General features: G+C 43.0%; 1 protein-coding gene across 2 annotated transcripts in view; it reads left to right on the plus strand.

Annotated features, from left to right (window-relative positions):
• Window positions 1-22,548, plus strand: part of PPP2R5B (protein phosphatase 2 regulatory subunit B'beta) — a 127,973-nt gene extending 105,425 nt beyond the window's left edge. For both annotated transcript variants that reach the window (XM_040328562.1, XM_040328563.1), the window contains 5 exons: window positions 7,403-7,453; window positions 10,525-10,644; window positions 13,179-13,306; window positions 15,788-15,889; window positions 19,757-22,548. In XM_040328562.1, coding sequence (XP_040184496.1) covers window positions 7,403-7,453; window positions 10,525-10,644; window positions 13,179-13,306; window positions 15,788-15,889; window positions 19,757-19,892 — 537 coding nt within the window. In that variant the 3' untranslated portion in view covers window positions 19,893-22,548. The remainder of the gene's footprint in view (window positions 1-7,402; window positions 7,454-10,524; window positions 10,645-13,178; window positions 13,307-15,787; window positions 15,890-19,756) is intronic.
• The last annotated feature ends 1,768 nt before the right edge of the window (window positions 22,549-24,316 follow it).

Raw genomic sequence — 24,316 nt, forward strand, 5'->3', positions numbered from 1 at the left:
GTGCACATCAGATGTTGCAAGAACTGCTTCATTCTGCAGTAAGAGAAGTCAATTCACTGTTCATATAGTGGTAATACAGTATATCTTTTACAAAGCAGAATGAGAACAGTAAGATAATAGTGAGAGAGCGCATGTCGCTTACACAGCAGCACCCCATTTTTGTCTTCTCAGACTGAGGAGCCTGAGGAGCTGACCAGGGATCTCTGGTAAAGCTCAGTGTCCACCGAAAAAGAAAAGATACTGAGACGGGAATGCCCTAATAGTGGCCCGGGGGACGAATGTGGCCCTTTGCTTTCCTTTATCTGGCCCTTGGAGCAATATTCAATTGACTGACACCAATTATGGGGCACCATTCCATCTACTACTACTGACACCATCAATGAAGTACTAATCTCCTCATTGATATCAAGAATGGGTAACTATTTCTCTCATTAAAACCAGGGGTCAAGTCCTGGGGAATAAAGTGTGGGAACTCCCACCCAAGATCCACTCCCCCACCAAAAAAAAAAATGATACGCTCATATGCATAATTACTAAAGCGCATGTTTTTTTTTTTAAGCAAGTTCTTCCTAAATCCCGCGATAACTCGTGGCAGACCTCCGCAATGTCTCCTGGGAACAATGACAAAAGCTCCCAGGAGACATTTCGGCATCGAGGAAGTGACGGAATACCCGCACACTACCTGATGAATCCATATACAGGAAGCGGGCAGTAACATAAAGGATTACTATGGTTCGCCTGCCCCTGACAGTGAGTCAAGCTGAGCATCGCCGCTCAGTGAAGGATTGGCTTCGGTGGCCTGGCTGCTTTAGTCCTGCAAAGGGAACTGCGTTCCTGCTGTGAAAAAAGTGCAGGAACTCCGTTCCCACGCGTTCCCGCAGGACTTGAGCCCTGATTAAAACCAATGATGGGGCACTGATGCCGGGTCATTTTCTACTCTCACAGGGCACAGTCAGTCCCCCCTAAAGCCTGGAGGACAGTAAACTGGCCCTTTGCTTAGAAAGTTTTGAGACCCCTGGTGTAGTAGATTCATTCAGAAATAAGGATAAAATGCTTCCACAATAGAAGGAAAAAGGTCAAAATGTATTTATAATTGTTGAGGCTGCGGTCACCCAGCAGGAGGGGGGGGGGGGGGGGCAACGACACAATCTTCACACAGGGTCAATATGGTCGTTCTCTATGCTTCGAGCATTCCCATCCCATCATGGTAAGAGCAGTCAGCACAAAGAAAGCACACCAGTATTTTGATTGGCAGAGACGCCCAAAGTGGTTATTTCAAAGGATGGGCATGAGCCCTCTACCTTAATAAAACATCCAATTATTTCACAGAATAAAATGTGCTTCATGGCTTTAAATTGCCACTTCCTCGGTTCAAGGTGATAAAATTGGTGTAGAGTTTGTGGTAATGATATCATCTAGGTGGATTACATGTAGCAGGGCGGTCAGTTGTTTCTGCTGCTTATAAGTAGCGCGCGTTCCACAGCTGCACTTCTGGAGGTGGCCTCCCCAGAAGTACGGCTTTGGAACACCCATATTGTCTTGCCCTTACTCTTAAGCCTCGTACACACACGCTCGGTTTTCTCAACAAGAAAACTGCTGGCAGAGCCTTCATGCCGAGTAAACCGAGCGTGTGTACGATCCTGCTCTCTATTTTCTCATCGGGATTCTTGTCAGCCTGTTTCCCGACAAGAAACCCGAGAGTCTGTATACTTGCCTGTCGCCAAGGAAACCCATGCATGCTCGAAATTACTTTGATGCATGCACGGTAGCTTTCATGGCATACTGTAGATGGGGTGAAGCAAGATAGCGGCGACAGAATCGAATGTCGTCGTTCGCAATGACGTCACCGTGTTCTTGCCTTTCAAAAGAGCTGCGGTTCCTTTAAAAAGGGCGGCAAGAGATTCTTGCCAATAATTTTTTTTCCTTTTTTCCTGACAAGATTCTGGCCCGTGTGTACGAGGCCGTAGGCCCCTTTCACACTGAGAAGTTTTTCAGGCGGTTTATCGCTTAAAATAGTGCCTAAATACCGCCTGAAAAACTCCTGCCCTGCAGTCTCAGTGTGAAAGCCAGAGTGCTTTCACACTAAGGCGATGCGCTGGCTCTAAAAGTCCTGCTAGCAGCATCTTTAGATCGGTGAGAGGAGCGGTGTGTTTACCGCTCCTTCACTGCTCCTTCCCATTCAAAACAATGGCACACTGCAGCTATACCGCTGGCAATACGCCTCTTTTCAGCCGCTAGCGGGGGTTAAAACCACACCGCTAGCAGCCGAATACCGCCGCAATTCCGTGGCAATTCTGACAGTATAGCGCCACTAAAAATAGCGTTGCTATACCGCCACCGCACCTCCCGCCCCAGTGTGAAAGGGGCCTAACTTATCACTCCTGTGAACCCAACCTTGCTGTTTTGTGTACATAACTGGATTTTATTTTTACACCATCATGTCCTACATTGGGTAATAATTTTATTAGCCTGAATTAACATTTGTTTGTGATTTTCATGAATGGGTAATACATTATATTATTTGCAGGTGATGTATTTTAGCTTCAACAAGTTAAGAACTACATGTTACTATTGACCGGTTAAAAATGTAAGGCCAGGTTCACACCTATGCGAATTGAGTGCGGTTTAAACCGCATCTAATTCGCAGGACATTTCAAAATACATTGTTTTCAATGAGGCTGGTTCACATATGTGCGATGCATCCGCACTGCGTATTGCCTCCAAACCGCATGCGGTTTTTATGTCTTGCGGTGCGAATTCAGTCCCATTATCTTCTATGGGTACGCATCTAATTCGCACATGTGTTCAGTTCTCTGCAGGAGTTTCTCTCATTCAGCTCAATACAATTCTCCCCCACTCTCCTCTCACCCGGAAGTTCTCCCAGGTCTCCAAATTCGCACCTGATCTGCAGCTAAACCGCAGTTGATCTGCAGAACACCCTCTAGAGAAATCTGCAATGACAACGCAGCTCAAAAAAGCAACGCACTAGTGTGATTCCGGCCTAAAAGAGCATAACTCTAGGTTTGTCCCAAGAATGTTTGAATCCACCTACTGTTGACTGACTCTCTATATCTCTGCTGGAAGTCAATTGTAAGCTGCAGCTAAGTATGGTGTAGCAGTATGTTGACTTAGGCTGGATTCACACCTATGCATTTTTGGTGCTTTTTGCATTTTGCAGATTTGCATTACAGAACATGTTCCATAGGAAACCATGTTAAATGGACTGTAGTGCAAATCTGCAAAATGCAAAAAGCTCTAAAACTGCATAGATGTGAATCCAGCCTAACATCCTCAAAAGGCAAGGCTACAGCAGGCTCTTAAAGCGGAAGTAAACCCATCTATTTCATAGTTTAAAAAACAGTTAAGATTCTCGGCATGCCCGAAATGCTAGCTGTCACATTGGTTGTGCTCTCAACCAAACCTCCCCCCCTGTCCAATGGCTGGTGTCATAACTTGTCACATGTGCAGCATCATGGTAGTTGCAGATTAAACAGAGGCCAAGATGGCAGCTTCCTTGGTTGAAAACGAGGGTTTACTTTCACTTTAAAAAGCACTGGAGTGTTCCGTTCAGTCTTACTGTAAATTAGTTCTCAAAATTCTATCACCGAGAAGAGGTAAAAAGGAATGCGTGGTTGAGAAGTAAAAGAAATGTATGGGTCAAGGTTGCATTTTTGCAGGCTTTGTACAAGGCAATGCCTAGAAACATGGGTATGTTTTCTAACCAAGACTCACAATATTGATCAGTATATAGCCCCTTCCTAATTTATGGTCATAAGATTTAAGTAAATACTGTATTTATTGGCATATAAAGATCACTTTTTTACCCTGAAAATAGAGGGTAAACTGTGCCTGCATGTTATACGGGGGCTGTGGAAAGTTTTTTCCTGAATCTTCCCTCTTAGGCCTAGTACACACGAGAGGATCGATCCGCGGAAACGGTCCGGGAGAACGTTTCCGCGGATAAATCCTCTGGCGGATTTTGATCTCATGGTTGTACTAACCATGAGATAAAAATCCCCGCGGAATTCCCTCCGCGGTGACGTGTCGCGCCGTCGCCGCGATAATGACGCGGCGACGTGCGCGACGCTGTCATATAAGGAATTCCACGCATGCGTCGAATCATTACGACGCATGCGAGGGATGGAATCGGACGGATTGATCTGCTGAGTCTGTACAGACCAGCGGATCAATCCGCTGGACTGGATTCCAGCGGATAGATTTCTTAGCATGCTAAGAAATCTTGATCCGCTGGAAATCCATCCCCGGGGGAAAAAATCCGCGGAAAAATATCCGCTGGATTGTACACACCAGGGGATCTATCCGCTGAAACAGGTCCGCGGATAAATTTCAGCGGATCGATCCTCTCGTGTGTACGGGGCCTTAAGGTTATGGTGCGTTTAATACACCTGTGCGTGTTGTACGACGATAAATTCGGTAATAATAAGTAATAAGTTAAAGAATAAGCTGGAGAGTGCAAGTAGTAGAAATAAATTCTGCAATTCCCAAATAATCTGTAGATCCTAGATATAGACCGCTGAATGTATATGCAAATATCAATGGTTCCTGTAAAAGTCAAACTTGGGTTTCCACATCTTTTTGAACAAGTTTCCTAAAAAGGGAATACAAAGAACAGTAATGAGGTGCTACGTGTTGTGCCTCAAAGCAATCTACTTTCCCTAGACTCAGATCAATGAAAGATGATTGTTGATTGCTTTCAATGAATTGCAGCTCATTGCACTTTGTCTTACCAAATAAGCTCATATTCTTAATACAAAATATCATAAGTGGTGAACGCTTAAAAAAGAAGAAGCAGTGCTAAATGTATACTTCTCAATAGGTGAAGCTCTTCGCTTCATATTTATTAATAATAACTTGGCATACATTGTCAATCAATTATATAGTCAATAACAAATGTACAAGGACGTTTTATATTGTTTGTATTGTACTGGAGAAAATATATATTTTAAAACATCCCTTTTGTCACCATTGAGATAGTCTCTTACAGAGCAAAGCTAATACTACACTATTATTACCATCATTTAGATGTAAGAAGTGTGTGTATTCAACCTAATTTCTAGCCCCAGCATTGCCATTACACTTATGACGTGCTTACGTATGCAATAGCTGTCACCCTATTGCTTCTAACTCCCACTGTTTAAATTAATCTTTCTACTCCACTAATACTATGGATTGATGTTTACAACATGCATAAAAAGTAAAATCTGTCCATTAAATTTGTCAATTTACTAAAACAATCAGCTTCCAGGTTTTATTTTCAAAGATTAAAGCCACGTACACACAATTAGAATTTCCGATGGAAAAAGTCAGACACCTTTTCCATCAGAAATTCCGAGCGTGTGTATGCCCCATCGGAGGAATTCCATCAGAGTTTAGATAGAGAACATGTTCTTTTTTACTCCGATGGAATTCCGTCGGAATTCCGATGTGATTTTGGTTGGACAAAGGTTCGATCATGTGTACGGGGCTTTACAGTCCAAATCATTTGGTGGAGGGGGATTATGGTGGTGGGTTGTTTTGCAGGGGTAATCCTTGGCTCCTTAGTTTCAGTGAAGGGAACTTTTAAAGCATCAGCACACAAAGACATTTTGGACAATTTCATGCCCCCAAATTTGTGGGAACAGTTTGGGGGTGGCCCCTTCCTGTTTCAATATGACTGCGCACCAGTGCACAAAGCCAGGTCCATAAAGACATGGATGAGCGAGTTTGGGGTGTAGGAACTTGACTGACCTGCACAGAGTCCTGACGTCAACCCAATAAATTAGAGTGCAGACTGCGAGCCAGGCCTTCTCGTCCACGTCAGTGCCTGACCGCACAAATACACTTCTGGAAGAATGGTTAAACATTCCCATAGACACACTCCTAAATCTTGTGGACAACCTTCCCATAAGAGTTGAAACAGTTATAGCTGCATAGGGTGGGTCAACTCAATATTAAACCCTATGGACTAAGACTGGGATACCATTAAAGTTCATGTGCATGTAAAGGCAGGCGTCCCAATACTTTTGGTAATATAGTGTGTGTGTATATATATATATATATATATATATATATATATATACAGTATATATATATATATATATATATATGGAACCAAAGGAAAAGTACCCCCCCCGGTACTACGGGACTTTAGGGGCAAACTCTTATGGACACAGTATAATAAAACATGAAAGAATTGTATTATTTAAAGATTAAAAAAATAGTGGTGCAAAACATCACTATACAAGATATACAGTACATTGTATACAAAGTACCACGGTCTTAAAGAGCTAGAGGAAATTTAAGTAGAAAACTTCTACTGTAGCCCAACGTATTTCGGGAATCTTGGAGTATATCCCTTCTTCAGGGGAATAGAGAAGACAAAAGTGGTTGGTATATAGGTACTCTGAAACAACAAAGACATAATATACAGTTCAAAACATGAACAGAGCGAACATTGCGTCAACATGTGGAACACAACAGCTGTAAAAGCGTGCTTATAAAAGTATTGTGTGATAAGATCAAACATTCCTTTAAGGGTTAAGATAGAGCTGAGAAAACAAAAAAACAAATTATGATTCTGCGCAGCCAGCAAAACTACAGTGCGTGGTCGGCAAGTGTTTAATTGAACAAGCTGCAGTTAGAAGCTGATTGGCTACTGTGCACAGCTGTAGCAGATGTTGCACTCTCCAGTTTTAGTACATCCACCCCAATGCATACTTTTAATCTTCTATTCGATTTAAGAAAGAGAGCTGGAACATGATAGGTTACTATTGGTAACACCCAGGGCTTTTTTTCTCAGAGAACAGGTGCAGGAACTCCTCCCTTCCAAGCCACCCTTGACTCCGCCCCCTACCCACCTCTGAGCAGCAATAGAACCCCCTGCAAAAATAGATCCCCTCCAACAACAATAGATTCCCCAGTAGCCATCATCAATAGACCCTCCGGCAGCCAGCAACAAAGACTCCTCCCTCAACAGTACATCCCTCCTAGCAATGACTGACCCCCCAGCAACAATAGATCCCCCACGAGCAACAGAAGAACTCCCCAGCAACAATAAACCCCCTTCCTTCACAAAAATAGATCCCCTCCAGCAACAATATATCCCCATCAGCCAGCATCATTAGACTCTCCAGCACACCCCAGCACCTCTTTCCATTACATACATTCAGTTTGGGAGGCGCCGGAACTGCGTTCCCACGCGTTCCTGCTGAAAAAAAGCCCTGGTAACACCACACATCTGTTTTGGCTTTTAGAAATTGGCCAAATGTGTCCTGCTGGGAATACGAATATAATGAATTTACTAGAAAACTGGCATCAATTGCAGTACAGTAAATGCACTTTATAATTCTTGTAACATTCTCAAAAATATTTGAAATGAAAGTAACAATGCTTATCTTTACAGGTAATTCGAGGTTTGTTAAAGTACTGGCCCAAAACCTGCACTCAAAAGGAGGTAAACTACAGTTATAATGAACACAGAATCATCTAAATATTATATAGAAATGAATTGGTAAAAATTAGGTATCTTTACATTATACGCTAGAAGCACTGTCTGTTGATTTACAAACATGGGGAATATGTTACATGTACTTGGACTGAAGTTTATAAAGTTGCTCTTATATTTTTTGACAAAAATAAGGTATACAATAATGCATTTAAGACTATAAAAATGAACAATATGTAACAATGCAAATACAAACATGTAAAGTAAAAAAACTTCTATTAATACTCTGATGTTCCAATTTGTTTTAAATAAAAAAGTGCAGTGCTAAATCAATAACACAATTTTGATGTAATATTTCAAATAAAAAGTGACAGCATTACCTTCCGCAGCACCACAAATGAACAATTCTTCCATTTCATCATATAACAGTCCAGTGAACAAAAATATTATATGGAAGATTATTTTTGTGTATTTTAATCCACCAATCACCACTAGCCAGCATTCAGGGTAAAGTTGGCAGGTCCTGAAAACCCTTGCCAAGTGCACCCTTGTAGCATCTGCAAGAATATTAGCTTTTTTTTGTAAATACGTTGGGCCAGATTCTCGTACCTCGAGCGTATCTCTGCGGCGGCGTAACGTATGTCATTTACGTTACGCCGCCGCAAGTTTTTCAGGCAAGTGCTTTATTCACAAAGCACTTGCCTGTAAAGTTGCGGCGGCGTAGCGTAAATCACCCAGCGCGAGCCCGCCTAATTCAAAATAGGCGAGTAGGGGGCGTGTAGCATTTAAATTAAGCGCGTTCCCGCGCCGAACGTACTGCGCATGCGCCGTCCGTAAAATATCCCAGGGTGCATTGCTCCAAATGATGTCGCAAGGACGTCATTGGTTTCGACGTGAACGTAAATGTCGTCCAGCCCCATTCACAAACGACTCACGCAAACAACGTAAATTTTTACATTTCGACGCGGGAACGACGGCCATACTTAACATTGGTTGCCCCTCATATAGCAGGGGCAACTTTACGCCGGAAAATCCTAACGTAAACGTCGTAACTTTACTGCGTCGGCCGCGCGTAAGTTCGGGAATTCGCGTATCTAGCTAATTTGCATACTCGACGGGAAAAACTATGGCGGCGCCACCTAGCGGGCAAAAACAAATTGCAGTTAAGATCCGACGGTGTAAGAGCCTTACACCTGTCGGATCTAATGGATATCTATGCGTAACTGATTCTAAGAATCAGTCGCATAGATACGACGGCCCAGATTAGGACTTACAACGGCGTACATGGCGCTGCGCCGTCGTAAGCCCTTTGAGAATCTGGGCCGTTATCTATACTTATGCTTCCAACAAAGTTGCGATTTTAAAAAGAAAGTAAACCTTGTTTTTTTTTCTACTTTTTTTTATTTACCTGCAAAGTAAAGGCATAATGTGCTAGTATGCATGCCTTACTAGCACATTATGTGACACTTACCTGCAAACGAAGCCCTCGTCGTTCCTGTTTGATGCCGCACCCACCTTCACCCATCTTCCTTCCAGGTCAGCGGACTCTGGCTGTGTGACTGGTCAGAACCGCGTGATGTCATTCCAAATCATGCGCAGGGGAGCTGCCAGTCACGGCAAGGCTTCTGAAGAAACGGCACGGGCGGCCGTTCCTTCAGAGCGCATGTGCCGATGACGTAATTGGTGCAGTAAACAGTAAATATCTCCTAAACGGCGCACGTTTAGGACATATATACAGTACTTACAGTATAGTTAAGCCTTATTTTAGGCCTACCTATAGGTACAAATAGGTAGAGTCAGGTACAGCCGTGCAATCTTAAGACGGCGTAGCCTAGCGTGTTTACACTACGCCGCCTTAAGTAAGAGAGGCAAGTACATGATTCTCAAAGCACTTACCTCCTTTCTTAGGGCGGCGTAGTGTAATCACGGCGGGCGTAAGGGCGCCTAATTCAAATTGGTTGGAGGGGGGCGTGTTGTATGGTAATGAGGCTTGACCTCAAGTTTTTTGACGTTTATCGCTACTGCACATGTGCCGGGCGCCTACATTTCCCAGTGCGCATTGCGGCTAAGTGCGCCGTACGGGCCTATTGATTTAGACGTGGACGTAAACAACGTAACTTCCGATTCGCGGACAACTTACGCAAACGACGTAAAAAATTCGAACCTCGCGGCGGGAACGGCGGCCATACTTTAACATTGTTATTCCACTACATAGGTGGAATAACTTTAGGCCACCTAAGGCCTTACGGAAACGACGTACTTCGACTGCGGCGGCCGGGCGAGCGTTCGTGAATCGGCGTACAAGCTAATTTACATAATCTACCCCGGCCGCAATGGAAGCGCCACCTAGCGGCCATCCGAAAAATTGCAGTCTAAGATAGGACGGCGCAAGCCGGCCTATCTTAGATATGTTTAAGCGTATCTCTGTTTGAGCATACGCTTAAACATACGGCGGCATAGATTCGGAGTTAGGTCGGCTTATCTACTGATAAGCCGGCCTAACTCTTTCTGAATCTACCTAAAAGAATGCAGGAAGGTTTACTTCCTCTTTAATATCTATTTGATCTATTTTGCAGTGTAGTTACTTCATTCTTCATATTACACCGTTAAACACACACACAAACAAATGAAAGGAGAAGTGGGGCCAAAGCTATTATGGTGCACTCCTCTGATCCAGATAAAGGCGAAAGCCCATTGTCGGCTGATGTCACAGAGCCGATCAAGGATCTGCAGGAATCCGCCCAGATCCTTGACTGGCAGCTGGCTCAGCCTATCAGAGCACTACTAAGAGCCTGAGCCAGCCACTCCAATCCCCTCCACAACGCAGAGCTCCAATGAGTGCTGGAGGGGCAGAGCGCAGAGCAGTGACTGACAGTCTGCACTCTGTGCTCAGAGCAGATCTCTTGGGAGATGGCACAATTGGGCAAAGAGAATTATATAGCACTATGAGCGTGTTTGTTGGCAAAGAAGTGAATTTATGAGATGATAGTAAATGATAAAAGTAGGTAATGCTGCACTTACACACTTAAACCCAGAGTAATACTCCTGTCATGTACTTAAATGTGTGTATATTCTGGCAGGTAATGTTCCTTGGAGAGTTAGAGGAAATTCTAGATGTCATTGAACCCTCCCAGTTTGTGAAGATTCAAGAGCCACTATTTAAACAGATCGCTCGCTGTATTTCCAGTCCTCACTTTCAGGTATATAACTGTCATTTTTGCTACAAAAAAAATAATATATTTGGCATATTGCACGTGTATATCTGTTGCTTGCTACTTTCAATTCACCAGCTTTTGTTTTATAGCCTTAAAGCGGTATTAAATCCAAAAGCAGAAATGTATTATATTGCAGCTTACCAATTCTTAGATGTGACGGCGCTCATTCTGACATACGACGGCGTATCAGTAGATACGCCGTCGTAAGTTTTTTGCGAATCTGGCCCAATGTCTTTATTTATTTCTTATTTTTAGGCTTTCTTTTATTTTTACCTGGTGATGACCAGTGAGTCAGAACAAGCTGTCCTGCAAATGTATCAGCTAAGAGTGTTGAGACAAGCCATTTAGTACTGAAAGGAGTGATTACAATGATCAGCTTTTATTTAGTCAGGTAAAACCTTTACCCCCCCCCCCCAAAAAAAAAAAAAACTGCTGCTGTAACTGCTTGTGTAACTGCAGTGGGAGCTGAAGTTTGGCTTCAATTTGTGTATTTAAAGTGGAGGTTCCATCAAAAATATAATTTTGCTTTAAAGTGTAGCTTATACTTAAAAAAGAAAAAAAAAGAATAATTTTTTACTCACCTTGAAATGCCTGTTGCTATGCGGTTCCACGAAATCTGCCTTCCTATTCACCGAGGATCCTGATGTCAGCTCCCTCAGCTCCTAACAGCGCTAATGCCCCGTTCACACCTAGGCGTATATACACCTGTAGTGTGAACGCCGCTGCCGCCCCGACACGCCAGAGGGATGCTTTAGCATTGCCCTCTATGGAGATGGTTCACATCTCCACGCCGAACGCCGGACGCCTGACGCCAGCCGCCTGAAAAAAGGTCTTTCGGCGTTCGGCTAGGAGATGTGAACCATCTCCATAGAGGGGGTCACAGGCTGCATTCACAATCGCGGCGTTTTGACGCCGCAAATCGCGGTACAAAACACCGCTATTTGCCGCCGCAATTCGCAGGACAAAACGCCGCGATTCAGTACGCTATAGTGTGAATGCAGCATAAGGCTCCTGGGAAATGATGACACGTGATGCCGTGCCCTTCCCCTGTGCAATAATCACGTTACTACTTTGGGTTACCATCACAACGGCGTACACTTCCGCAGCCGCCGCTCGTTGTGATGGCAACCCAAGTGGTTGACGGCGCGGTGCTGCAGCAGTCTTGCGCATGCGCGAGATTGGGGCGGGACAGGTGGCTCGATCTGATGCGTCATCCCAAGTATTCCCGGAAGCAACTGCTTGTGGGCTTCACAATGCCCACAAGCAAAATGAGAACGTTCTGCAGACCAGAATATAAAGTCTTCCTTTTGATTAACTCGGTGGAACGGCGGGACATTTCAAAATAGTAAGTGACACTATAGAGACTTATACAACGTGAGATGAAAGCAGATGTTTTTAAAATTTGAAAAATGTGATGGGAACCCCACTTTAAATCTGCTAGTACATCTAATGCCTTGTAAACATGATCGGAATTTCCGATGAAAAAAGTCAGGAATTTTTTCATCGGATATTCCGACCGTGTGTGCGCCCCATCTGACTTTTTTCCATCGGAGTTTAGAAATAGAACATGTTTTATTCTTTTTCCGATCGTCTGTGTGGAACTCCGATGGAGAAAAAACACGCATGCTCAGAATCAAGTCGACGCATGCTTGGCAGCATTGAACTTCATTTTTCTCGGCTCGTCGTAGTGTTTTACGTCACAGCGTTTTGGACGGTCAGAATTTGGTCTGAGGCCCCGTACACACGTCCGAGGAACTCGACGGGCAAAACTCATCGTTTTGCTCGTCGAGTTCTGTGTGAAGTCGCCGAGGATCTCGGCGAGCCAACTTTCCTCATTGAACAACGAGGAAATAGAGAACATGTACTCGTCGGCTTCCTCGGCAGAAAGTGTACACACGGCCGGGTTTCTCGGCAGAATTCAGCTCCGATCGAGTTTCTGGCTGAATTCTGCCGAGAAACTCGGTCGTGTGTACGGGGCCTCACAGTGTGTATGCAAGATAGCTTGAGCGGAATTCCAATGGAAAATTCCATTGGATTTTACCCCATCGGAAATTTCAATCGTGTGTACAGGGCATTACTCTCCCCTCCCCCAAAATGACAATGCTGCTGTCCAAAGGTGCCCCTGTGCTCCTTTATCCAGAGTGGGGGCACACTAAGGGCTAATGCACACTGCATCTCAAAGAAGCTGTTCCTACAAGCGTTTATTTTTTCTGCCTGGAAACTCCCCTTCATGTTAGCCAATGTGGCCATGAACATTATAGGCATTTTCAGGAGTTTACAGGCATATGAGCTTACAAGCAGAAAGAAAAACTTCTTTAAGCTGTGGTGTGCATGAGCCTCAATACGGGAGGTGTGTACAGGCAAGATCATCAGGTGAAAACAGAGGGTAAAAAGCCTAAAAAAATTAAAACTAATGCAGCCACCACATTCAAGGATTGGTAAGCAGCAATGTTTTACATTTTTTGTTTGGAATTTAATACCGTTTAAATGACATAATTTGTCTTGATATCTTGTTTCAGGTTGCAGAGCGAGCACTTTATTTCTGGAACAATGAGTACATCCTAAGTCTGATAGAGGAAAACTGTCACACCATCCTCCCCCTTATATTCGGCACACTCTACCAAGTCTCCAAGGAGCACTGGAACCAGTAAGTGCTGTCCCAGGAAGGAAGCATGCTGTAAGATGTCAATAATGGGAGGCCTGTAATAGATCCATTGTATGAGGTGACTCACATGACTAAGGATATTGCCTTCGGTCATTTGGTTTTAATTCTACAATGAAACATAAACGCAGACGGACTCATCAAACTGTAGTATCACTTATCAAATGCTATATTATCACATTTTTGGGCTCCTTAAAGATGGGAACGTATTTTCTGTTGTGATTTTAACACCTCATTCACACAAGATGGAAAGCTGAAACTGAGCTTGTCTCAAATGAAAAGCTAAAGTGATTACTTTAGCATTCCACGTTATACAGGCTGCTGAAAAGCTTATTATATGGCTGGTTCTTGATTAAAATTACTCTTATAGAGAATCATGCATAACACCAAAATAAAACATATACAGTCAAACGGTGGTGCATCATGGGAATGGGGTACACAAGTTTGATGTGCTGCCGCAGTGCCTGTCATTTCCATCTGGGCAGTTCCTGTCACTTCCCTGCTATGTTGGCTCCTGTCCTTGGCCGCTGTGTGGCTCCACTTCCTGTCACTGTCTGCTTTGTGGCTCCTAACACTGCCCACTGTGTGCCTTTGCCTTCTGTCACTGCCCCCTATGTGGCTCCTGTCACTGTCAGCTGTGTGGGTCCACCTCCTGTCACTGTCGGCTGTGTGGGTCCACCTCCTGTCACTGTCGGCTGTGTGGGTCCACCTCCTGTCACTGTCAGCTGTGTGGGTCCACCTCCTGTCACTGTCGGCTGTGTGGGTCCACCTCCTGTCACTGTAGGCTGTGTGGATCCACCTCCTGTCACTGTCAGCTGTGTGGATCCACCTCCTGTCACTGTCGGCTGTGTGGATCCATCTCTTGCCATTGTCAGCTGTGTGGGTCCACCTCCTGTCACTGTTGGCTGTGTGGGTCCACCTCCTGTCACTGTCGGCTGTGTGAGTCTACCTCCTGTCATTGTTGGCTATGTGGCTCTGCCTTCTTTATCTGAATTCAATTGAAAAAAAGATGACCACAATGTAAGCCTGGCAGTCCCCTTCCAAACTCGTTGAGGCTACAGATAACCTATACAACTATAGCTAAACTAAAGGCATTTTTTCACATTGGCTAGAATAAGGGAGGGTTATTACTCCTGTCAGGTTTTTTGTTTTGCCATATGTGTCCCATTGGGGAGATTTTACTTTGCTTCCTGTCCCATAGCCTAAACATAAAGTAAGAGGAAATCCCCCCAAAGTGAGAAAATTCATTGTCGTCACCAGGTTCACCCCAGTGAAAGATTTCCCCTCTAATCCTGCTCTGATGACAACCAGAACTTTGGGGGTTTCTTTCACTTCCATTCTCAGTGATAACAGTAAAGTGGGAATTTTCCTAACAGGGACACAGATGGAAATAAAAACATGACAGGAGTTCTAATCTTGCGTCACTCTGTCTGAAACAGAAAAAAGTTTTTGCCTATAGCTATACTTTAAGCGAGCTCTACCTATCATCCAAAAAATTGGATTTTTGTACTCGCCGTAAAATCCTTTTCTCTGAAAGTTCATTGATGGACACAGCAACTTAATCTTGACCTTTGGGTGTTGGGGGTCTGCTGTGCTGTCCGCTCTCCCTCATGAGGTATTCTGTTCAATTCACGCCGTTCCAGAGGGATAGCCAGCGCTAGAGGCAAAAACCAAGCTGAGACCCCAAGAAAATGGCCGCCGTAAGAAAAACATCTGAGAGCTCCGAAAATATGGCCGCCGGGCTTCCTGACCAAGGATACAGGAAGATGGCCGCCAAACTTCCTGACTAAAACCACAAGAAAATGTCTGCCAAATCTTCCTGACTGAAAAAAAACACAGGAAAATTGCGCCACCACGCTGAACCTCCGTGCGGTGGCCCCCACAATGTGCACACCAGAACACCCTACAACCAAAATATGGAACAGAACAGCAGACCCCCAACACCCTAAGGTCAAAATTAAGTTGCTGCATCTGTCAATGAACGAAAGAGAAATATATTCTTTCAGTACAACAAACAAGAGGTCCACGCTGCTCACAGGTGAGACGGCTCCAACAGTATGATCTCCTCACTGCAGGGTGCTTGCCCAGTTGCAGCTGAAGCAATAATGAAAGAAAAGTCTGGATGGCTGCACACCAAACTGAGATCCAAATGCCTTTATTCACATAAAACCAACATGAGGAGTACTACATGTACAAGGGAACTTACATGTTTCACACACAAATTGTGCTTTATCAAAGGGCTTTGATAAAGCACAATTTGTGTGCGAAATTGCTCTTCATGTTCTATATGGTTTTATGTGAATAAAGGCATTTGGATCTCAGTTTGGTGTGCAGCCATCTGGACTTTTCTTTCATTAATATGTTCTTGCACCTGATGTTTGAGAAACTATAGCCTTGTGCCTTTATATCCTTTGTATTTTGCAAGTTCTTTCCAACTGCAGATGAGTTCTTCTCTTTCTTTTCTAGGACAATTGTCTCCTTGATTTATAATGTCCTGAAGACATTTATGGAAATGAATGGGAAACTCTTTGATGAACTCACCGCATCCTATAAACTTGACAGGCAACAGTAAGTAGTGCTACAAAAACTGTAGGTTTTGTAATAAGCAATATTACATATTAGCTTACAAGTAGTTTAGTACCTTTACTGATGTGACCACTGGATATCACCAGATATTTTACTGAGCTTAAAGCTGAACTAAGTTGGCCCAAACTAACTATGGGCCAGATTCACGTAGCCGCGGCGCAGCGTAACGTAACCCGTTTACGTTGCACCGCCGCAATTTTTCAGATTTAGTGCCCGATCCACAAAGCACTTACCTGGAAATTTGCGGCGGTGTATCGTAAACACGTCCGACGCAAGGCGGTCCAATTCAAATGGGGCGGGTACCATTTAAATTAGGCGCGCTCCCGCGCCGGACGTACTGCGCATGCTCCCGTCGCAAATTTCCCGACGTGCTTTGCGTGAAATTACGACGCGCCGACGTTTTGAGAATCGCGACGTCAACAAAGCACTTACGCCAGGAAAAAGATATTTTTTAAAAAAAAATTTAAAAGCGACGCGGGAAAGACAGGCATACTTTAACATGGTGGAGTACTTTTACACCATATTAAAGGTGCCCTATCTTTGCAACGGAAATCTAACACTTGCGACGACGTAACGACGGGAAAAATCTTCGTGGATCGCCGTAACTCCTAATTTGCATACCCGACGCTGGTTTACGACGCAAACTCCCCCCAGCGGCGGCCGCGGTATTGCATCCTATTGCGACTGATTCATAGAATCAGTTACGCATAGATAGCCAGAAGATCCGACAGGTGTAATGGACTTACACTGTCGGATCTTCTGGCTATCTATGCGTAACTGATTCTATGAATCAGTCGCATAGATACTCTGAGAGATACGACGGAGTATCTGAGATACTCCGTCGTATCTCCTTTGTGAATCTGGCCCAATGTCCCTCACTAAGATATGAAGCCACTGGATGTGCTGTATAAACTGTACAGTATGTAGCTAAGACTATATACAGCATAACGCACTGTCCTGTCCTGAGTTCAAGCCAAGACTTCTGCTGCGTACACATAATCAGAAATTCCAACAAGAAAACCGTGGATTTTTTTCCAATTGAATTTTGGCTCAAACTTGTCTTGCATACACACGGTCACACCAAATTCCGACCATTAAGAACGCTGTGACGTACAACACTATGACGAGCCGAAGTTCAATTCTTCCGAGCATGCGTCGACTTGATTCCGGGCATGCGTAGGATCGTACAGACGATTGGAATTTCCGACAAAAACTTTTCCCGTCTGAAAATTTGAGAACCGGCTCTCAAATTTTTCTTGGCGGAAATTCCGACGGAAAAAATCAGTTGGAGCCTACACATGGTCGGAATTTCCAACCAAAAGCTCACATCGGATTTTCTTGTCTGAAATTTCCGATCGTCCATATGCGGCATTCAAGTCTCATACCCAGAACACATCTGTTGAGTCAGAGCATCAGCCTGCCTCCCTGATTCAGCCAGAGGAAGCTTTTTATTTATTGCTAGAATACATTGCTTTCTCTGAATGGCTGAGCGCCGATCAGATAGACTCTATTGTGTTCCGGGTATGAGACAGGAAGTCTTGGCTCCAACCCAGGACAAAGCTGGAGTTCAGCTTTAAAGTGGAAGAAAAATATAACTATATCTATTTGTAAAACATTTTTTCCCCCCCAACCTCCTCCTACCTATCCTGCTTAACATATATAAAATAATATCTGTATACGTACCTCACGGTTTGGTCACGTAATACTGCAGCTTGGTATGTGGAAGTGCTCAACAACCCTTCCAAATTCTTGGAAACAAGGTAGCCAGAGCTGCGGGATCATGTGACGAGATCAGATTAAAAATAGTTAGGTATACAGACTTTATTTTTACAGGTTAGGCAGGATAAGTAGGAGGAGGGGAGAGAACATTTTTATGAACAGATATAGTTGGGCTTTTCTCCCACATTAAAAATTGTACTAGCCTAGCTCTGAGGAAGGGGTGCACCTCTGAAATGCGTTAGCTGTAAACCGTGTTCTGTGCATGTCCATGCACTGTGTTTATGGCCTTTTGTCAGTTGCATTTTGTGAGTGTAAACACACAGATCCACATCCTGTCAGAGGTGAGGAGACCGATGTGTGTGTTCCCAGTACAGAGAGAGGAACACCGATCAGTCTCCTCCCCTTGTGAGTCCCCTCCCCCTACAGTTATATCACTCCCTAGGGAACATATTTAACCCCTTGATCGCCCCCTAGTGTTAACCCCTTTCCTGCCAGTGACATTTACACAGTAATCAGTGCGGTTTTATAGCACTAATCGCTGTATAAATGTGAATGGTCCCAAAAACGTGTCAAAAGTGTCTGATATGTCCGTCGCAATGTCACAGTCACATTAAAAATCGCAGATCGCCGCCATTACTAGTAAAAAAAAATGCCATGAATCTATCCCCTATTTTGTAGATGCTATAACTTTTGCGTAAATCAATTAATACACGCTTTTTACGTTTTTTTTTTACCAAAAATATGTAGAAGAATACATATCGGCCTAAACTGAGGAAAAATATTTTTTTTTATAAATTTGATATTTATTAACCACTTAAGGACCGCCTCCTGTAAATATACGTCAGCAGAAAGTCACGGCTGGGCAGATGTACATACCGGTACGTCCTGTACATCTATCCAGCCGTGGGTCGCGGGCCCGCGACCCGGTCCGAAGCTCCGCGATCGGTCCCCGGAGCTGAAGAACAGGGAGAGCCGCGTATAAACACAGCATACCCCGTGCTTCGCTGTGGCGGCTGCATCGATCGTGTCATCCCCTTTATAGGGAGACACAATCGATGACGTCATTGCTACAGCCACACCCCTCTACAGTTGTAAACACACACTAGGTGAAACATAACTCCTTCAGCGCCCCCTGTGGTTAACTCCCAAACTGAAACTGTCATTTCCACAATAAACAATGCATTTTAAATGCATTTTTTGCTGTGAAAATGACAATGGTCCAAAAAATGTGTCAAAATTGTCCGAAGTGTCCGCCATAATGTTGCAGTCACGAAAAAAAAACGCTAATCGCCGGCATTAGTAGAAAACAATTTTTTTTTTTATAAAAATGCAATAAAACTATCCCCTATTTTGTAAACGCTATAAATTTTGCGCAAACCAACCGATAAACGCTTATTGCGATTTTTTTACCAAAAATATGTAGAAGAATACATATCAGCCTAAACGGAGGAAAAAATATTTTTTTTATATATTTTTGGGGGATATTTTTTTTAGCAACAAGTAAAAAATATTGCATTTTTTTCAAAATTGTCACTCTATTTTTGTTTATAGCGCAAAAAATTAAAACCGCAGAGGTGATCAAATACCACCAAAAGAAAGCTCTATTTGTGGTAAAAAAAGGACGCCAATTTTGTTTGGGAGCCACGTCGCACGACCGCGCAATTGTCAGTTAAAGCGACGCAGTGCCGAATCGCAAAAAGGGGCCTGGTCCTTTACCTGCATTTTGGTCCGGGGCTTAAGTGGTTAAATCAAAAAGTAAAAAATATTGTGCTTTTTCAAAATTGTGGCTCTTCTTTTGTTTATAGTGCAAAAAAAAACACAGAGGTGATCAAATACCACCAAACGAAAGCTCTATTTGTGGGGAAAAAACATAAAGATTTAATTTGGGTACAGTGTTGCATGACCGCGCAATTGTCATTCAAAGTGCGACAGCGCTGAAAACTAAAAATTGGTCTGGGCAGGAAGGGTGTGAAAATACCCTGTATTTGCATCCTTGCCCTTGGCTTTTGAAGAAAAAGAACTTGGGATTCTTGCAAATGCATCATAGATAGCTATTTAAATACCTTAAGTTGTGTTTTATTTAAGCTGAGTATTCCCCTTGACTTATGTATGTTCATTTTTCCCTATTAGGGAGATGAAGCGAGAAAAAGATCGCCAGGAGCTTTGGAGAAAACTAGATGAGCTGCGTCTTAAAAAGCTCAATGGTCTAGAAGAAGCTCAGATGAACCAGCTTAATTTACAGCACAGCCGAGCGAGTAAAAGTTAGGAGACCCCCGATCACCTTCCACTATTTAACAGAAGACCACTGCAGCCAGTCCACACCCCCTCCTCCCCACATTGCACACTTTGTTTAGAATTCATAAGTACCTCCTTCAGTGGGGGAAAAGCCCTAGCTCACACCGTGATGCCAGTATCATTTATAACATATGGGATTAAAACATTCCAGGGATGTCTCCTTTTCATGTTTTAGCAGTATATTTTCTTTTCCTGGGAGAGCAACACATATTGAAGCCTTGTCGGCAAACCACCATATGCCATTCCAACTTAGCAACAGCAAAGACTTTTAGTAAAAGCCATTATGTGTCTATGCCACTTTCTATCTATTCATATTATGGATTACTATGAAAAAGGTTATCAAGACTGGTTACTACAACATCAAAGGCTTCCTGGGAAAAAAAAGAAAAGTTCTGTCACTTTCTGTCCAGTGGAAGTAGGGGCTTCTGGGAAGATCCCTGCATCTGTAACCCTTTGTGAAAGTTAAGGCTTCCGGGCAAGCCTGTCACTAATCCACTTCAGTCATATTTTGACCATGAAAGTAAAGGCTTCTGGGAAAGCCTTCTTAATATTCAGCAATGGTCACTTTCTGTTTGTAAAAACAGAGGCTTCTGGAAAGGCCTATGTCTCCTGTCTGTCAATTTCTGTCTGTGAGAGCAGAGACTTCTGGGAAAGTCTCTCCACCAGTTACCTTTATTCCGTCAATAAGAGTCTGGGCTTCTGGGAAGCCAGTTCTGAACAACTCCTGTAACCGAAACCACCTCTGCCCCCCATCCACACACATCTCTCCTGGTTGTAGGAAACTATCAGCTTTCTTACAAGCAAAAGATTTAAGAATAATGGACATGCAGAAAAACACCATGCTGGATTCATGGGAGCAAAGACTTCAAGGTAGCCTGACCTGTCCTCTACTGCCCATTGATGTTCATCCTACGAATGCTCCAGGTCTGTAAATGGGTTTGTTGACAGCGATTGAAGAGAAGATGAAGTGTACTTTCAGGAAATTAGGAAACAATTTACTTCTTGGGGTTCTTAGATATAAGCTGTGATAAAGAATTTTACCCAACAGTCAATTACAGTACAGATAAAAATACATTCCATTGTCTATTTGAAGGTGCCATGGCAGTTAATAAAATATAATTACTGGCTGAAAATGACATTTCAAAGGCACGTTGTGGAATAATTTCAAGACAAATGATTGTGTTTAGCCAGTTGTGCTCCCAGTTTGCATCTGGCAAACGTTTGCATTACTCAGTGGCTGCAAACAATTTTTCTGCAAGAAACCATCAATGGAATATCTTTGGAATACAAACTGAAATTAAAGATACTTGTAAGGCAGTTAAAGTCTGATGTGCTAGATAATGCTCTCACAAACACCAAAAGTTTTTGCCTATTACTATTTGAGAGATCAGCAGATTCTAGTTTCCTAACAATATATAGAAAGTACCTTAGTCAGCAGGACCTGTTTTAAAATTTGGTAGATTTAGATGTTGATAGAAAACTAAAGACATAACGAACAATTGTAACTGTCTGAGGAAACAAAGGACTGAGCCGTGAAGCTGGAGATATGCCTTTTAGTCGTCCAATTAGCAGCTGCGTGCTACCTATATTTGTAGATAAAACTCCAGTTTATTATCAGTCTGTTGTACTCTAGAACTGGGTTTTTGAAAGGAAGTTAGCAGAAACAAATGTTGAATCACAGATTAATGGGACGTACTCTGATTTTGTTGAAGAGGATCCAAAAGCCAAAAAACTTGTCTTTCAGACCTTTCCAAAACATTGCAGAATATGGTTCTATAAAAAGAGGTCTTACTTGCTCACTATGCAGAACTGCAGTACACTCAGAATTGTTCTTGCTGTCATGTAAAACGTCCTTCACGTGGTATCGGAGAACAGAAAATGCTCGTAATGAGGGTAAGCCCAACAAAAATTATTTTACGTAGATGACACAATCAAGCAACTCTCAAAGACAACTTATTTCAGGATTTAACTTTCACCAAAGGACTCTGGGAAAATTGAATCAACTAAACTCATAAAAGAATTTGATTGTCTTGAAAGACATTTTCATTAGAATCCAGTTTGGTTCCAAGTGATACCTAAAATAACTCCAAAACACTTCAACAGAAGAAAGAATATGCTGCTTTTTTAGACTGCAGCTTTCCATTGCAATACAACAGGAGATAAAATTGTACTGCTCTTCTTTACGTATGTGTGTGTGTGGGGGGAACACTGATCCTCTTATTAACGGTATAAATCAGCCTATTCTCAAAGAGTATATATAAATATAAATATATTGTGTGCAATGTTTTCATTTTTATTTTTATTTTTTTAAACAATTATTTATGGTATTATTATTTATTTCGTATTTAATATGGTCAGCGTTGGATTTGTTTAGTTCACAGAGGGAAAAGGGAGGAGTGGGGTGAATATGATATGTAACCTGTTCACTGCTGAATTAAATGCTGGGTCTCAGAAATATGTCCTGTCTTTATGTCTAAACTTTCTGGCAACCTATATTTATACAGGCATTTAGTTATTAGGTTGTAAAAAGATGTAGGTTCACCAAGGTTGACCATTCAGTTTCTGCTATTTTGACTACAGTATGTTTTGCATGACTTTTCTTGCTAAGTAAAATGAGGGTAATTCCATGTCTGAGTGATGCTTTGTGTGAAAGTAATAATATGGTTTTGCTGAGGGTTTTCGTATGGGGCTTCATGAAATGATTGTTTCTTAGTGCAAACAATTCAGGATCAAGATGAAAATATGCTCTCATCGATATTCAAACCTGTACCCTACTGCAGACCTGGGGCCAGATCCACGAAGCAGTTACGCTGGCGTATCTATTGATACGCCGCGTAACTTCTAGGTTGCTCCGGCGTATCTTTGTTTTGTATCCACAAAACAAGATACGCTTGAAGCTGGGCTAGATCCGACTGGCGTATGTCTTAGTACGCAGTCGGATCTAAGGTGCATATTTACGCTGGCCGCTAGGTGGCGCTTCCGTCGATTTCCGCGTCGAGTATGCAAATTAGCTAGATACGCCAATCCACAAACGTACGTCTGCCCGGCGCTTTTTTTACGTTGTTTACGTAAGGCTTTTTTCGGCGTAACGTTACCCCTGCTCTATGAGGCGTACGCAATGTTAAGTATGGACGTCGGGCCAGCGTCTAATTTTCCGTTGTGTACGTCGTTTGCATAAAACGTTCGCGAATAGGGCTTTGCGTAGAATTAAGTTCACGTCGAAAGCATTGGCTTGTTGCGGGTTAATTTGGAGCATGCGCACTGGGATACCCCCACGGACGGCACATGCGCCGTTAAAAAAAAAACGTCACTTATGTGGGGTCAAGACGTATTAACATAAAACACGCCCACAACTTAGTGATTTGAATTGCGCGCCCTTACGCCGACACATTTACACTACGCCGCCGTAACTTACGGCGCAAATTCTTTGTGGATACGGAAAATACGCTGTAAGTTACGGCGGCGTAGTGTATCTGAGATACGCTACACCGGACGTAAAAATGCGCCGCGCTACGTGGATCTGGCCCCTAATGTCTAACTCACCTTTTATAGTGTAATGTGTTAAACCTATCCAGGACTGTTTCTACTCACTGAACCCCTAATGGCAGTAGACAGTTGCCCCAGTCTGTAATTCTGCCATTAGACATAGGCCATAAATTTTAAGTCTTGTCCGCTCAAAGTCTTGGGCTTTCCTAACAGCTAGACAGCTAGACAGCTAGACAATAATTAAAAAGTGCGTGGATACAGATTTTGCATCCCTGCATTGTTTAATCAGTGTCTCTAACAACAGGAACATATGCTGCATATTGAGATACTTGTTCACACGTGGAAGGTGCCTCCTTGCATCTGCAGCCTGATATATCTACATATATGGAAAAGGCAACACTGGTAGTGACACCATTACTAGAAACTAGAAGTGTTTGTTACAATTGTGGAGGGGACTATGCCAAGAGTTTTAAAAGTCTTATGCGGCGTACACATGGTCGTTTTTTGGCATGAAAAAAAAACGACATTTTTCAGCATGTCCAAAAAACAAAGTTTTTCCAACTTCATCATTAAAAACGATGTTGCCCACACACCATCGTTTTAAAAAAATGACGAACAAAGTGTGGTGACGTACAACACATACAACGGCACTCTGAAGGGGAAGTTCTATTCGCCTTTGGGCTGCTTTTAGCTGATTCCTTGTTAGTAAAAGACGATTCACGCTTTTTTTATCTGTTACAGCGTGATGAATGTGCTTACTCCATTATGAATGGTAGTTTTACCTGAACGAGCGCTCCCGTCTCATAACTCGCTTCTGGGCATGCGCAGGTTTAAAACGTCGTTTTAGGCCACACACGATCATTTTTTACAACCCGAAAAACAACATTTTAAAAAACGACATTAAAAAAT

Source organism: Rana temporaria, chromosome 11, assembly GCF_905171775.1.
Source record: "Rana temporaria chromosome 11, aRanTem1.1, whole genome shotgun sequence".
In the NCBI taxonomy this organism is placed as follows: Eukaryota; Metazoa; Chordata; class Amphibia; order Anura; family Ranidae; genus Rana; species Rana temporaria.